The sequence below is a fragment of the Galeopterus variegatus genome, unplaced genomic scaffold (genome assembly GCF_000696425.1).
Source record: "Galeopterus variegatus unplaced genomic scaffold, G_variegatus-3.0.2 Scaffold2854, whole genome shotgun sequence".
In the NCBI taxonomy this organism is placed as follows: domain Eukaryota; kingdom Metazoa; phylum Chordata; class Mammalia; order Dermoptera; family Cynocephalidae; genus Galeopterus; species Galeopterus variegatus.
The window spans coordinates 18,919-34,579 of NW_007728965.1; the positions used below are offsets into that span (position 1 = coordinate 18,919).

General features: G+C 35.7%; 1 protein-coding gene across 1 annotated transcript; it reads right to left on the reverse strand.

Annotated features, from left to right (window-relative positions):
* Positions 1-686: 686 nt before the first annotated feature.
* On the reverse strand, positions 687-5,895 carry LOC103599116 (serine protease inhibitor Kazal-type 12-like). Its single transcript, XM_008583216.1, has 4 exons — positions 5,834-5,895; positions 4,282-4,307; positions 1,131-1,255; positions 687-881 (listed from the first exon to the last, which is right to left on the reverse strand). The coding sequence occupies exons 1-4, from the start codon at positions 5,892-5,894 to the stop codon at positions 836-838; spliced, it is 258 nt and encodes an 85-aa protein (XP_008581438.1). The 5' UTR covers position 5,895; the 3' UTR covers positions 687-835.
* Positions 5,896-15,661: the final 9,766 nt, after the last annotated feature.

The window sequence follows — 15,661 nt, forward strand, 5'->3', positions numbered from 1 at the left end:
ACTGATAAAACCAGAAACAACTAACCTAGAGGGCTCAACTAACCTATTCAGCTGTCCCAATGACTGAAATGACCAACTTCAAGTTTTGTCTCACTTGTTACTTATTTCTGGCCTCAGCATATAAACTGAGAAGTTCTAAAATGGACTCAGTGTGTCCTTTGGGCAAAACATCTCCCCAACTACCATATACTAAAGAACGCTAATTTTCTTTTTCCCCCTTTTTTTTCGTGACCGGCAACGGATCGCAACCCTCAGTGTCGAGCCCATACCGGACCGGGACCGGCAACGGGATCGCAACCCTTGGTGTCGCGCCCACATCTCGCTCAGCCAGTGAGCGGCCAGTCTGTATGTGGGATCCGAACCCTCGGCGGGAGCGCTGCCACACTCCCAAGCAGCGCACTGTAGCAGTGTGACACTGGGCCGGCCTAAAGAACGCTAATTTGTGTCAGATGATGTACATTTATTTCTTTGGATCCAACTTTATTATACTTGAGTTAATCTACATAAATTCAGAAGAACTGAGTACTGATTGGAAATTTCTGGATTTGATAAGTGTGGTAATAACCTTTCCCTGTGTTTCTATTCAAATTGTATCATTTCATACTAAGGTAGTATAACACTTAGTCTAACTAAATCAAACATAGGTGCCTTCATTATTACCTGAAAAAAAAAAATCGATGTAGAAATTCTGCCAAGATCACTTTATTGAAACTTCTTTCTTTTATGCATAGTAACTGGTGGGAGGTACATTGCAATAGAGACTGGATAACAGGGAATAAATCTTCTGATGCGAAAGCATACCAAAGGTGCTTCCAGTCTTGCAACATCAGAGGAATCAACATTTCCCATCATGTTTGAAACCAAGCTTTCCACTTCTTTCCCTGAAAGAAAAGAGATAGTGTTTAGAGATGAAATTAAATGGAAATGAATTAATCCCAAGTTGGGTGACCTGGAAATGGTACTTACACTTTCTAGGTCTTAGTTTCGGGATAGTAATATTACCTTATTTTAAATAGGAATGATCTGTAAAATGTACAGCACAGTAATGTTTTAATAAATAATTTGTCTGACTCATACTCCATTGACCCAAACTAAAGGTGCTGTCCCAATAGCTGCTTCCGTGTGCTTACATAGCTGCTTTGCAGAATTCACAGCGATTTTCATAAGTTCGCCCATCAGTGCCACACACTGGTTTGTGGATCTTTGGACAGGGTTTTCCATCCATAGCTGGTTTTTCATAGTCACTGCAAAAAGCCTGTATTTAAATGAAGTGTTTTTATCACGAATAATGGCATTGACATCATTTGCTCTCTTAAGGAATGAAATATATATATATATATATATATATATATATATTTGTACATATATATATACACACACACATATATACTAACCTTATACACTTAGAATTTTTAAAAAAGCTCATATTATATTATTACAATGAAAATAGATATTGAAAACAAAAAGAAGCAAAAATCTCATGCTGTCTTAGCATCTAGCGATACCTCCTTTGTTAGCACTTTGTTATTTTTCCCTCCATCCCTACGCATTCTATTTCCATATGTATAATTTAAAAAATAGAACCACACTGTATATATGTTCCATTTATTCTTTATTACTTACCTTTTCTACACCACTATGCACATTCTAAAAAGTATGATTTTGTGGTATAATAGTCCATAAAGATATGACATTTTATTTTATTAATCCACTATTGTTTTATGTTTTTTTTTCTTCTTTTTTCCCCCCACATTCATTGCACTGGGATTATTTCTTTACATATAAATACTTGTATATATTCTGATTATGTTTTAGGTTATGTTCTTATGAAAATAATTGTTATTTCAAAGGGTATGATTTTGAAGGCTTTCAATACTTATTGCCAAATTGCTTTATCATTAAATGGTTATCTAAATGGAAATTCTTTATCACTCTCTAATAATTCCTGGAGAAATTTGTCTATACCTCTCCTGTGTGTAAGCCATCACTCCTCAATGTGGCGAGGAACATTTTGAGATAAGTCATATCTGATTTGCCTTTTTAACTTAGTCAGTCTCCAAAAGGGATGAAAAGCACTGAGAATCAACTTCTGGGTTGTATCAAAACACACTGAGAAGGGGGATTTAAATGGGATATTTAGTCCTGTCAATTGACAAGATATTTTCAAAAAAAAAACCCCAAACTTGCTTAGTATGGTATAGTTTAAGTAATAATTGAATTTCTTTATTTTTTTTTCCAAATAGTTTCTTTAGCAAAACGACTTTTGATTCAAAAAGTTTACATTTGGTGTAATAGAGGAGATTTGTTTCACTAGAAGTATATAAAAAAAGGTCCCTTATTTCCACTCTGATTTAGCTTGATTTAATTTCCAAAAATGTGTCTTCTCACTTTTTCTTACTTAGTTAACTTTTAAATTTCCTTTTGTATGAGTTCATAAAGAAATAAACATTGAGTACTTACTTTGTGCCAGTAACTTGAATTTCCAAGGCAGTATAATCAAATTTCTAATTAAAATCTTACAATTGAACTTTTCCTCAAAAAAATAGCTTTTGCCTCAAAAAGAGTTGAAGAGATTAAGGAGACAAAACAGCTAAACATGGTCTCAATTTAGATCCTATATCAGAAAAATGACATTTCGGGGCCGGCCCGGTGGCGCACTGCTGTAGTGCGCCGCTTGGGAAGCGCGGTGGCGCTCCCACTGAGGGTTCGGATCCCACATACAGACCGGCTCCCGCTCACTGGCTGAGCGAGGCGCGGGAGCAACGCCGAGGGTTGCGATCCCGTTGCCGGTCCCGGTCCGGGGGCAACACTGAGGGTTGCGATCCGTTGCCGGACACGGAAAAAGACAAAAAGGAAAAAAAAAAAAAAAAGAAAAATGACATTTTGGGGACAATTGGTAAAACTTGAAAAATTAATAGATTAAGTTAATAGATATCTATCAAAATTAATTTTCTGATTTTGATGCTGTACTAAGTTTACATAAAATGTTAACAGTTGGGAAAGTTAAGTAAAAAGTATACACTATTTCTTTGGACTATTTTTACAATTTCATTATTTCAAAATGAAAAGGTAAAAAAAAAGTTTTTAAAAATAAAATACAGGAAATCAATTTAGATCACTTTATCAAAGTATCTTAAACTAATTTTTTAGGTAAGGTGTATAGATAAAAAAAGGCACATCTCAAAATTTTTGTAGTAAGCTAATTTTCAGAAAGTGAAAATAATACTGTATTTTATATCTGATACTTTGCTTGTACATTCTCTAACATTTGCTGAATCTTTCATTCATTCATAAATCCATCTATTAATCCACCCATTCATTCAACCATCCACTCCTTGGACGATGTATTTATTGAGTTTGTTCCTTAATTCCCAGTTCAATTCATAGATCTAACATGTACATGGGGAGAGAGGAAATGTGCATTTTACTAAGCTTTTGTCCTGGCTTTTATGCACATGGTATTCAGATCTAGAGTGACAGATCTAGTGTGACCATATGTTCTAGGTTGCCCGGGATAGTCCTAGTTTATAATTTTCTTATTCTTTTTTTTTCTTTTTTTCTTTTTGATTATACATACATGTGGGGTGCAAAATTGATTTTCAAAAACTGTGTAGAATGTGTGTTGATTAGATCAGTATAGTTAGCTTATTCATCATTACAATACCCAATCATTCTTTTTGTCCATTGACCAATTCCTCATTAGCCCCCTCCCTCTCTCCCTCCCTCTCCTGCCCTTTTCCAACTTTAGTTTTCTAAAAGTTCAGCATATTACTGTGATTGTTGTTTCTTTCTTTCTTTGCCTGGAGAAAATTATCCTAAGTGAAGCAACCCAGGTACAGAAAAAGAAATACCACATGTTCTCACTCATAACTGGGAGCTGAATTCATAAATAAGCAAATGAACAATATAATTATCTTCTTGTAACTATTATTAAGTACCATTTTCATTCTCAAAATTATTTTGATTTCGAAAATAAACGATATTCTCCTCACTTCTATAAGCACTGTACTGTTGCAGAGGCTTTGAGTAAATATAAACTCCTTATATGGAAATGTGACATCTGGCTATTTTAAAAAATGTGAGGTAATTTTCAAGTCCTTTTCCACTGTTTAAGAAAATGCATCTGCACCACTGATGACACTTTGTCTAGAACAACATATCATGCTATCATTCTACCTTCTCACCAGACCAGCCAAAGGAGCTCAGACAATCTTAATGGAACTTCCCAGCTTAAGATCACCAGTGTTGTAAGATTTGTTGTTATGAGGAAGAAGCACATACCTGAAAGCCTCCTTGGCTCACAGCCTCTGCAAAGACAGAACAGGCACTGATAAATCACAACAGCTCAGAATTCAAAGTCAAAATTAACCTTAGAGATCTCCCATTACAACTGCCTTACTTTATGAATGAAGACCTGAGGCCCAGAGAAGGGTAAAAATTGCACCGGGACACACAGCCTATTAATGGTACAACAGAGTGAGAGATCAGGCTACAAATGATCAGTACAAAGCTGTTTTCACTATGTTTGCTATTTATGTGGCTTTTATCTAATGTTTGCCTTAAAACTAGGCTATACCTGAAGAAACGAAAGCAAACTCTGGATCTATTCTTTGTCAAAGAGGTATATATTAACTAAAAAGAAGTTGAAAATTCCAAAATCTAGAAGCCATTTGATTAAAGGATAACCAAGAAAACTGCTGAACAAGTTACTAATATAACAAAATAAAAAATAATTTTGAGAGCATTGAAAAAAATCGTATGATTTACCACCATTCCCACTAACACTAACAATATCTACCTACTGCTGGAGATTTCCTGTATTTTAAGCACTGTATTAAATTTTACATAAATTAAGTCATACTAATAACCCCATTTTTAAAGATAAGAGAACTGAGCTCCGGGGCAAGTAATTTGCCTGAGAATATGCACCTTGTAAATGGCACAGCAGGAATCAAACCTAGGTCTTTTAGATTCTTAAGCCAATGTACTGAAGCATAAGCTTTTATTCAAAGAAGGCTTAGAGCATTTAAGTTTCACATATGCCATTTACATGCAAGAGAAAGGAAGTGACTTGTTCAACATTAAAGAAAGAGATAGCAGCAGAATGAAGATTAGAAGCCAAGTCTTAGAATCCCAGTCCTGGGCTCTTTTACTACATTACATAATCGTCATATCTCTCTCTCTCTCTCTCTCTCTCTCTCTCTCTCTTCCCCCCCTCTCTGTCTCTATCTCTCTATCTCTCTCATCTATCTACCTACCTATCCAGTCATCTCTTACTTTGCTTACCTACAGGGTAAGAATGACTCAGCTTTTAATAAAATGGGAGAATCTCAGGAAAATTCTGGCAGTTGAAACCCTTTAGACAAGAATTGCTTGAAGGTGACTTTAGATGAGAGTTTCTAATCTCAACATAAATTTCTTCCTTGAAAAATGAAGCTTATTTGTAACCTTATGCTGTTCATTGTGGTCTACTGAGGGGAACACAATTGGCCTAGAACTCCTAGGTCAGCCACTTGGGGGCCCCATGACCTAGGAATGGCCGTCTCATTTTATGAGCTATAACACTGTTTTAGGAATTGGCTAAAACTATCTCTTACATAGTATTACAGTGAATGTAAATGCAGGTAATTTAATTTTAAATAACAGTTCCTTCTAAACTTGGAGTGTGATGGGTAGTCACCATCATTAACCATCCTTATCGTAATCATCATCATAAACAAAAATATCACACATCACGACTGCTGACATTGACCAGCCTGGTTCAGAATTCCATTTCATATGCTTGTAAATATATATAGATACAGATATAGATATGCATATAGATATAACTCACCTGCAAAGAGAAACAAACAGGCCACACTGACTAAAAGCAGAAGGGTGCCTGATGGCTTCATGATCAATGAGGTCTTCAAGGTCTGTTGGAAGTATGTTAATAGAGATCACCACTGTGGATGCTCTACAGGCTGTATTTATAAGTAGATCCATATGCACAAACCTAAGCACTATACATTTGCCAGTTAGCTACATTCTCCACCCTGATTATGTAACCTATTTCCCCAGAGAGTAGAGACATTAGAAACCAAAGCAGCTTATTTCAAGCTTTTTTCAAACAGTCGGGAACAATGGTCAAAAATGGTGTTTAGGAGGAATGAAATGTATTACAAGTAACACACCCACAATTTCCCCTGCTTAGCACATGGTGATAATTGCAATCAAGTCATTATCTTCCAATTTGCATATTTTGGACTTGCTTCCAGTAGAGCCTTAGGGCCAGAAAGCTTCTATATGGCAGTAAACTGTAAGACAGTCTGCACAATTTGTGCAAAATATTAATAAGATTTGGTGTCACAACTACCAGGGAAATTAAAATGCTGATGCTAGGAACTTTGAGGTCAGGGAATTTATTAGACAGAGTCAAAAGCACACCCCAAATAGTCATTGAATTAAAAACTCTCGACATTCAAAGTGAAAATGAATAATGGTGCTATTTTCTTCAACCCCTTGCTTTCATGTAGGCTACTTATGTATGATGGTTTCTATTTAACATTTTTATTTTAAGAAGTATTTCACAGTGGATTTTGGTCATTGTTCATATACTGTTCACACTTGCCTTCTTTCTCTTTCTCAAATATTCTTTTATTACTCATCCTTTACCTTAGGCTCTTGCTCTTACTATTTTCTCTGCCTGGAAAACTCATGGCCCAGAAACTTCAATGGCTGGTTTTTTTCTTTCCAGAAATATTGATTTATGTATTACCTGCTCAGTAAAGTTTTCCCTGATCATTCAAAATACCCCCATTTCAAATCAGATCAATGTGTTTTTTTTTTTTTCGTGTCCGGCAATGGATCGCAACCCTCAGTGTAGCGCCCGTACTGGACCGGGACCGGCAATGGGATCGCAACCCTCAGTGCTGCGCCTGCCCCTCGCTCAGCCAGTGAGCGGCAACTGGTCTGTATGTGGGATCCGAACCCTCGGCGGGAGCGCCGCCACGCTCCTAAGCGGCGCACAGTAGCAGTGAGCCACCGGGCCGGCCCAGATCAATGTGTTTTATTGCATTTGGAATGCTGTTCGATATTTAAAATTATCTTTTTTATTTAATTATTTACTTGTATATTTTCCCACCATCAAATAAACACTTAAATATACATAAATGCAGGCCCAGACACACTATGATATAAGCTCGTGGATCTTTTTCTCTGCTGTGTCTCCATGCACAGAACAATGTCTTGCATGTAGAAGCATGCAAACACCATTTGATTTTACAATTGTGAACCAATAAAAATTCCTTTCTTCCTTTGAAAATAATAATTGAGCACGAATTATTGCCAGTAATACTAGATGCTGAAACATAGAGACAACAAAGACACATTCACAGAGCTTACATTCTTCGTTCTTTTCTGAAACACTTGCTGGAGGGGAAATAATGGCTACAAAAACTTTATTGTATTCTGGGGACTTAAAGATGAGTAAGAAAACCTCACAGGCAGCAAGAGAAGAAAACAATTTAATTACAGCTATCCACAAATAAGTAGGGGAACATTAAGAGAGCACATTCACTTGGAAATAGGGTGGAAGGATGGCAGAGAAGAGGTGGTCATGACAAGGCTTCACAGAGGACCTGGTGCTTGGGTGATTAGAAGGTCTTGAGGCACATAAAGAAATAACCAACATTCCAAGAATAAGCAATACAATGAGAAAAATAAGAACTAAGGTATATTTTCAGAAATGAGAGTAATGCTTAGACTCAAATGCAGAGATGAACGTTAAGGTAAAAGGTTTTTTTTTAAGCTAAGGATTTTCATGTTTCTCATACTTGGGTCTATTAAAATCCTTGCATCTATAGGTTTGTAGTTTTTATCAAATTCCGAAAATTTCTAATTGTTATTTCTTCAAATATTTTTTCAGCTTTTCACCACTCTTCTTCCAATCTGCATGATGTTATCCTACAACTTACTGATGCTGTCTTCATTATTTTTTTTTCAGGATTTTTTCTTCATGTTTTATCTTTGTTTATTTCTAATGCCATGTCTTCATGTTGACTAGTCTTTTCTTCTGCACCATGGTACATTTTTCTTCTCAAACCTTGTGTTCTTTCATCTTTAGAAATACACTGTTTTATATATCTTCCTGTATCTACTTAACATGTCCTACCTTTCCTCCACTTTCTTGAACATATAGGATAACTGATTTAATGCCCTCATCATCAATTAAATCATTTACGTCATTTCTGGGTTCACTGACATGACTGATATTTTTCCCCACCATGAATTATATTTTTTTACTTCTTTAGATACAAGACATTGTAAATTTCATTTCACTGGATGCTGAATGTTTTTGTATTTCTGTAAATGTTTGTCATCCTGTCCTCGGGATACAGTTAAATTAGAATCAATTTGTGTGTGTGCGTGTGCGTGTGTGTGTGTGTGTGTGTGTGTGACTTTCTTTAAAGTTTTGTTAGATGGGACCAAAGTAGCCTTTAGTCTAGAGCCAATTTTACCTGACTTCAGAGGCAATGCCCTTCAGAAAACTCTCCTAGATCCTCATGTATTATAAAGTTTACCACTCTGCTGGTGGAACCAATAAATTATAATCCTGTGTGAGCTTCAAGGATTATTCTCCAAGTGCTTTATTTGGGTAGTTCTTTTCTTGGTCTGATGTAGTTTCCTAACACACACATAGTGATCGACATTCAGCTGAAGACTAGAGCAGGTCCCTCCGCAAAGCTCCCGACCTCTCTTACTCTGCACTATGAACTTTAGTTGCCTTGTCCTCACCTTATGGAGACTATAGGCTTTTGACTTGGGTTTCCCCTACCTGTGCTTTCATCTGGAAACTCTTCAGGAAGTAAACTGGTGCTATCTGAGGGCTCAGCTCTTTTCTTCTTTCTCTCAGGGATCAGTGTCCTGTGATTCATGTCTAATGTGTGAAAAACATTGTTGCGTATATTTTGTCTAGTTTATTAGGTGGAAGGATAAATCCAATCCCTCTTACTGCATCTTGGCCAAAACTCTAAGTGTGATTTTACACACACACACACACACACACACACACACACACACACACACACACACACACACACACACACACACACACACACACACACATGTATCTATATAACATATAGATACATACATATATATATATATGCACACACACATGAGTAACATGATTTAAAATAATTATAAAAATCACTGCTTTAACTTTTTGAAAAATGGGTTGAAAGGGGTAAGGATTATGGGGTACTGGAGTGTATTTAAAAAATCATTGTCTAGGTATGCTGTAATAGCTGAGAGTTTGCATCCTCAATATTTAAGACATTAAATATTCATTCCCACAACTCATCCTCTCTAACTTACAGCATCTCATATCAGTATCATCAGTACTTCAGTCTTATCTTTTATAATTTCATGCTGCCTCAAAAAATCTTCTGCCCTTTACACAAAGCAATTCTTTCAATATTTATTGACCTGATTTATTCAAGGTAGGGAATTAGGTGCTGGTGCATCATTTTACAATACCTTACAGTTGATCAGGGATGTCTCTTCACTGGTTTTCTGGGACTAAGACTAGTACAGAAATGGTTAAATCAAGGACAAAGTTAAATCTGCCTTTATGCAAGAGAAAGAAATACAGGTTTTAGCATGAGTAGACCTGGGTTCTCATATCAGCTAGCTATGTATGACTTCCGCTTAGTTTTGAAAAATCAAACCACAATGTAGTCATGATCATATTTACTCATAAACTTTCTGCTTTCTAAAAATGGATTTGAAGCATCTCACTCTTAAATGCATATACTCATATAGTTTTGAAAACAGACCTTGTAAAAAGTTATGGTAAAAGCTGAGGAAAGAAATATGCTAATTATAAGGACTGATGATTACCATCATTAGACATTAAGTTTGGAGCAAAACTTTCTGGAAGCCCAGGCAAAAAGAGAAAATCAGGGTGTTAAACAAATTTGGATTGTCTGAAAGAGCAAAGATATAGCAAATATCCTGATAGTACATTATTAATATTTTTAAGTAGTGAGATATGTCAAATACATAATAAAATACAGAAAGCAATAAACAGACATACATGTGCTCACCACTAACATTTAATAGAAGTGAATATTCTTCTAAATATTTGTCTTATGCTTTTAATATAAATAAATCATTTTTTTTAATTCTGAAAGAAACATGGGACATAAAAATGTTAGAAGTTATTACTTTATGAATAACACCCCAAAAGCACAGGCAACAAAAGAAAACAATAAACAAATGGGATTATATCAAACTAAAAACTTCTGCACAGCAAAGGAAACAAGCAAGAGAGTGAAAAGACATCCTACAGAATGGGAGAAAATATTTGCAAAATATGCATCTGTCAAGGGATCAATATCCAGAATATATGAAGAGCTCTGACAACTTTACAGCAAAAACCCCCCAAATAATCCAATTAATAAATGGGCAAAGGACCTGAATAAACATTCTCAAAAGAAGACATACAAATGGCCAATAGGTATATGAAAAAATGCTTAATGCCACTAATCATCTGGAAAATGCAAATCAAAACCACTTTGAGAAATCATCTTACCGCAGTCAGACTGGCTATTATAAAAAAGACAGAGAATAACAAATGCTGGTGAGGATGTGGAGAGAGAAGAACTCTCCTGCACTGTTGGTGGGACTGTAAATTACTACAGCCATTATAGAGAACAGTATGGAGCTTCCTTTTTTGTATGATCCAGCAATCCCACTCTGGGGGATATATCCAGAGGACTGGAAAACATCAGGTTGAAAGGGATACCTGCACTCCCATGTTTATTGCAGCTCCATTTACAATAGCTAGGCAATGGAACCAACCTAAATGTCCATGGATGGATGACTGGATAAGGAAATTGTGGTATATAGATACAATGGAATACTACTCAGCCATAAAAAAGAATGAAATTCTACCATTTGCAACAACATGGATGAGCCTGGAGAAAATTATCCTAAGTGAAACAACCCAGGTACAGAAAGAGACATACTGCATGTTCTCACTCACACCTGGGAGCTGAATCCATAAATAAACAAATGAACAATATAGAGAGACAGAGAGAAAGAAAGAAACAAACAGCTATCACAGCAATACTTTGAACTTCTAGAAAACTAGAGGTGGAAAAGGCAGGGTGGGGGGGTTCATGAGGAATTGTTCAAGGGACACAGAGAATGATTGCGTATTGTAATGATGAATAAGCTAACTATACTGATCTAACCACCACACATTCTACACAATTATTGAAAGTCAATGTTGTACCCCACATGTATGTATAATAAAAAATAAAAAAGAAGTTATTAGATAGCACAATACAAAAGGGGAAGAACAGGCTGAGGATTGATACTAACCTACATCAAGAATTGCTACAAAGTTACAGTAGTTAAGACAGTATGATGATGACAAAATAATAGACAAGTAGATCAATGGAACAGAATAGAGATACCAGAAATAAACTCACATATTTATAATCAACTGGTCTCTGACAGAAGAGCAAAGGCAATTCAATGGGAAAGTATAGTCTTTTCAGCAAATGGTACTGGAGTGACTGGACATTCACAGGCAAAGAAATAAAAAAGAATCTATTCACAGACCTTTTACCCTTCACAAAAACTAACTTGAAATAGATCATAGACCTAAATGTAAAGTGCAAAACTATAAAATTCCTAGAGGATAGCATAAGATAAAATGTAGATAACCTTGGTTTTGGTGATGATTTTGTCAGATACAACATCAAAGCATAATTTATAAGGAAAAAAATTATAAGTTGGACTTCATTAAAATTTAAAACATCTGCTGTACAAAAGAGAACTGTCAAGAGAATGAAAATACAAGGCAAGAGTGAAAGAAAATATTTATCAAAGACACATATGATAAAGAAGTTATGCAAAATATACAAAGAAATCTTAAAACTTAACTATAAATAAACAAACAACCTGATTTAAAGATGGACAAAAGATCTGAACTCTCAACTCATGAAGACAGAAAATAAATATATGAAAAGATGTTCAACATTGTTTATCATTCAAGAAACGCAAATTTAAGTAACAATGAGGTATCACGACACACTTACTACAATTGCTAAAACCCAAAGCACTGACAACACCAAGTGCGGGCAAGGATGTGAAATAGTCACATGAGGGAACCTTCTATGTGTACTGCTAAGTGGAGGAAGTCAATCCAAAAAGGGGGCATACTGTGTGATTCTGATTATAGGATCTTGTGGAAATGGCAAAACTATAGAGATAGTGAAAAGATCGGTGGTTGCCAGAAGTTAAGGGGAAAGAGGGAGGAATGAACAGGGACAGCACAGAGGATTTTTAGAGCAGTGAAACCATTTTGTATGATACTAAAAATGTGGAAGTGTGTTTAAACATTTGTCAAAACTCAGAAAATGTGCAACACAAAAAAATGAACCCCATCGTACACTATGGACTTTGGTTGACAATGTGTCAATGTTGAGTCATCTACTGTACCAGATGTACTGCAATGGTGTGGGATGTTGATGGTGGAGGAAGTTGAGTATGTGCTGGGAGAAGGACACATGTAGGAACTCTGTGTTTCTCATTCAATTTTTGCTGTGGACTTAAAAGAGCCTTAAAAATAAATTTATTAATTTTAAAAAAAAGATAAACATGACAGATACATGAAAACAAAACAAAACAAAAATATGTTAGAAGCTATTAGAACTTATTTTTTTTATTTTAACTTCTCAATATACATTGTAGTTGATTTCTGTGTTCCTTTATCCATTCCTGTTTCCCCCATCCCATTCCCTCCCCACCCACTACATCATATCTGTTCACTTGTCTTAACAAGCTTAAGGAATTGTGATTGTTGTGCCTTCTGCCTGCCACCGCTCTTTATTTGTTTGTATATTTATTTATTTATTAATTTTAATTTTTTTTTTTTTTGTCTTTTTTCGTGTCCGGCAACGGATCGCAACCCTCAGTGTCACGCCCGTACCGGACCGGGACCGGCAATGGGATCGCAACCCTCGGTGTTGAGCCCGCCCGCACCTCGCTCAGCCAGTGAGCGGGAACCGGTCTGTAAGTGGGATCCGAACCCTCGGCGGGAGCGCCGCCGCGCTCCCAAGCGGCGCACTGTAGCAGTGCGCCACCAGGCCGGCCCTTATTTATTTATTTTTAGCTCCCACAAATAACAGAGAACATGTGGTAATTTCTCTTTCTGTGCCTGACTTGTTTCCTTTAATATAATTTTCAAACTCATTTTTAATCAAGCAATTGAGTGCGTTTTAGGACAGTTTTCCCAGAACTGGAAGATATTTCCTTCATAACTGTTATCATTGGAAGCATATTTCCTTATAGTATAAATAGCACTTTGAAGTATGTGTAGAGATTTCATGCACGTTTTATTTATTCTTTTTTTCTAAAACTATACCTGTGAAATCTTATTATAATTGTACATGTGACACTATTGAGCCTCAGCAAATTACGATTTACTTTATAACTCCTAACAGAATTTAAATCAAAGGTGTCTATCTAACGACAAATCTAATTCTTTCAAGTGACTCAGCACCCCTGGAGAAAATAGACTGACAGGCTGTCCATAGTGCAGATTTTCTGAGTGCCCAGAGTGATTTCTCATGCAGATTGGGTGAGCGTGAGGACAAAGGCTGCTAAGACCCAACCCCTTTGAGATAATAAGATTTGAGCTAAAGGAGGGAAAAGGGAAATCTGTGAAAAAGAATGATTATTTTCTTTTGCCACCTTTTTACTTTATGTGGACTACTAGACTACACATTTTTATGTCTCAATGTGTTTCTGTGTGTCATATTTTCCCAACAGCACGTATGATAATTTCCTACAAACTAGGCATGTATGTTGCTTATAAGCAGGTAGAAGTAAGTCTCTTCCCAGATTCTAGGATTTTTGGAACAAAAAGCTAGTGTCCTCAGAGGGGCGGGAAGGAATTTTTACATGGTGATGTGCTCATGAGATTCTACTAGTTTCATTTATATAAAAGAGTAGGAGGCTCTCAGTAAGTACCAGAAATTAAACTATAATTAGTTATGATGCCTATAGGAGGGACTAGATGCTTTGTTACTCAGTGAGAAAGTATTTAATGGAAATTGCTTAAGTCTATAAATCTTTTTAAAGTATTGCACATCCAACAAGATTATTGCCACAAAATGAGCTAAATTTTATTGGATGAGCAAACAGTTCTCTGTGTAATGAGAATTTAAGGACCATGTTTATTAAGTCGAACTATTTACATTAATAAATAAAATAATTCAGGTAATTGCCACTGTTGCTCTTACCTCCGATTTTTGTGATTACCACGACCACTTCCCTAACTCAGCAGATGACCTTACATAACTTTTTAGCAGCAAAGTTGAGAGTTAATTTCCTCTACTTCTCACTACTAGTTTTTCTGCATCTACCCTTTCATCCTCATTCCATTCCTGAACACCAATCCATCCCTGATTTTTATATATTTTGTATTCACACCTCATCTTTTCAAATATTTTTAGATAAAAATTTCACCTTAGTTGCATTATTTTATTTTTCAATAATTTATTTGTCAATTTATCTTTCCACAAATGTTTTAAATTATATGTGCTGTGTATACTTCTAGTGGTAATGGCTGACTTTCTAAAGCAGTGGTTACAGGCTGGAGATACATAAGCTGTACTCAGTCTGCAGCTTTTCTGTTCTGTCTTTGCTGCTATAATTTTTGTTTTGATGGGGCATTTAGTTTACTGGTTGCCACATTTCTCACCATTTCCAATATCCTATCACCAGATGCTTTACACCAGTCTGGATTCTGTAGACATTAGATTTTTTTTTTTAGACTTCACTATACATTACATTATGTACAGCAAGTCTCCAACAAAATTCCAATGTAAACTTGATATTAAATTATATTTAAGTTATTGATCCTATATGCATTTATTAGCACCAAGTATCTATTATTCATTGCCCTATACAGTGGCCATACATCAGTAAATAAAAAGACTGACAAGGCTCATACTCTTACTGTAATCCTGTCTGAAAGAAAAAAAGCAGAAAATTAAAGGTAAAAATTATTAGTGCTATGGGAAAAATAAAACTAATCACAAAATATATGTTACTAGATAATTATTCATACTAAAATCGATATGTTACAAAGGAAGAAAGAACTTAAATCACTTATCAAACTCAATGGTGAAAAACTGAAAGCTTTTCCCCTAAAATCAGGAACAAGACAAAGATGCCTAATTATGGCTGGCCAGTTAGTTAGTTCAGTTGGTTAGAGTGCAGCCTAACCAAGGTCATGGGCTCAGATCCCTGTACTGGCCAGCTGCCAAAAAAAAAAAGAAAGAAAGAAAGAAAGAAAACAGGATGCCTACTTTCACTACTTCTATTCAACATAATTGGAAGTTCTAGCCAGAACAATTACATAAGAAAAATAAATAAAATATATCCAAATTGGGAAGGAATACATAAAATGATTTCTGTTTGCATGACCTAATCTTATGTGTAAAACCCTAAAGATTCCACAAAAAAACTTTTAAAGCTAATGAAAGAATCAGACAAAGTTGCAGGATACATAACACAAAAATCAGTTGTGTTTTTGTACATTAACAACAAACAATTCAAAAAGGAAATTAAGAAAACAAGTTCATCTACAATAGCACCA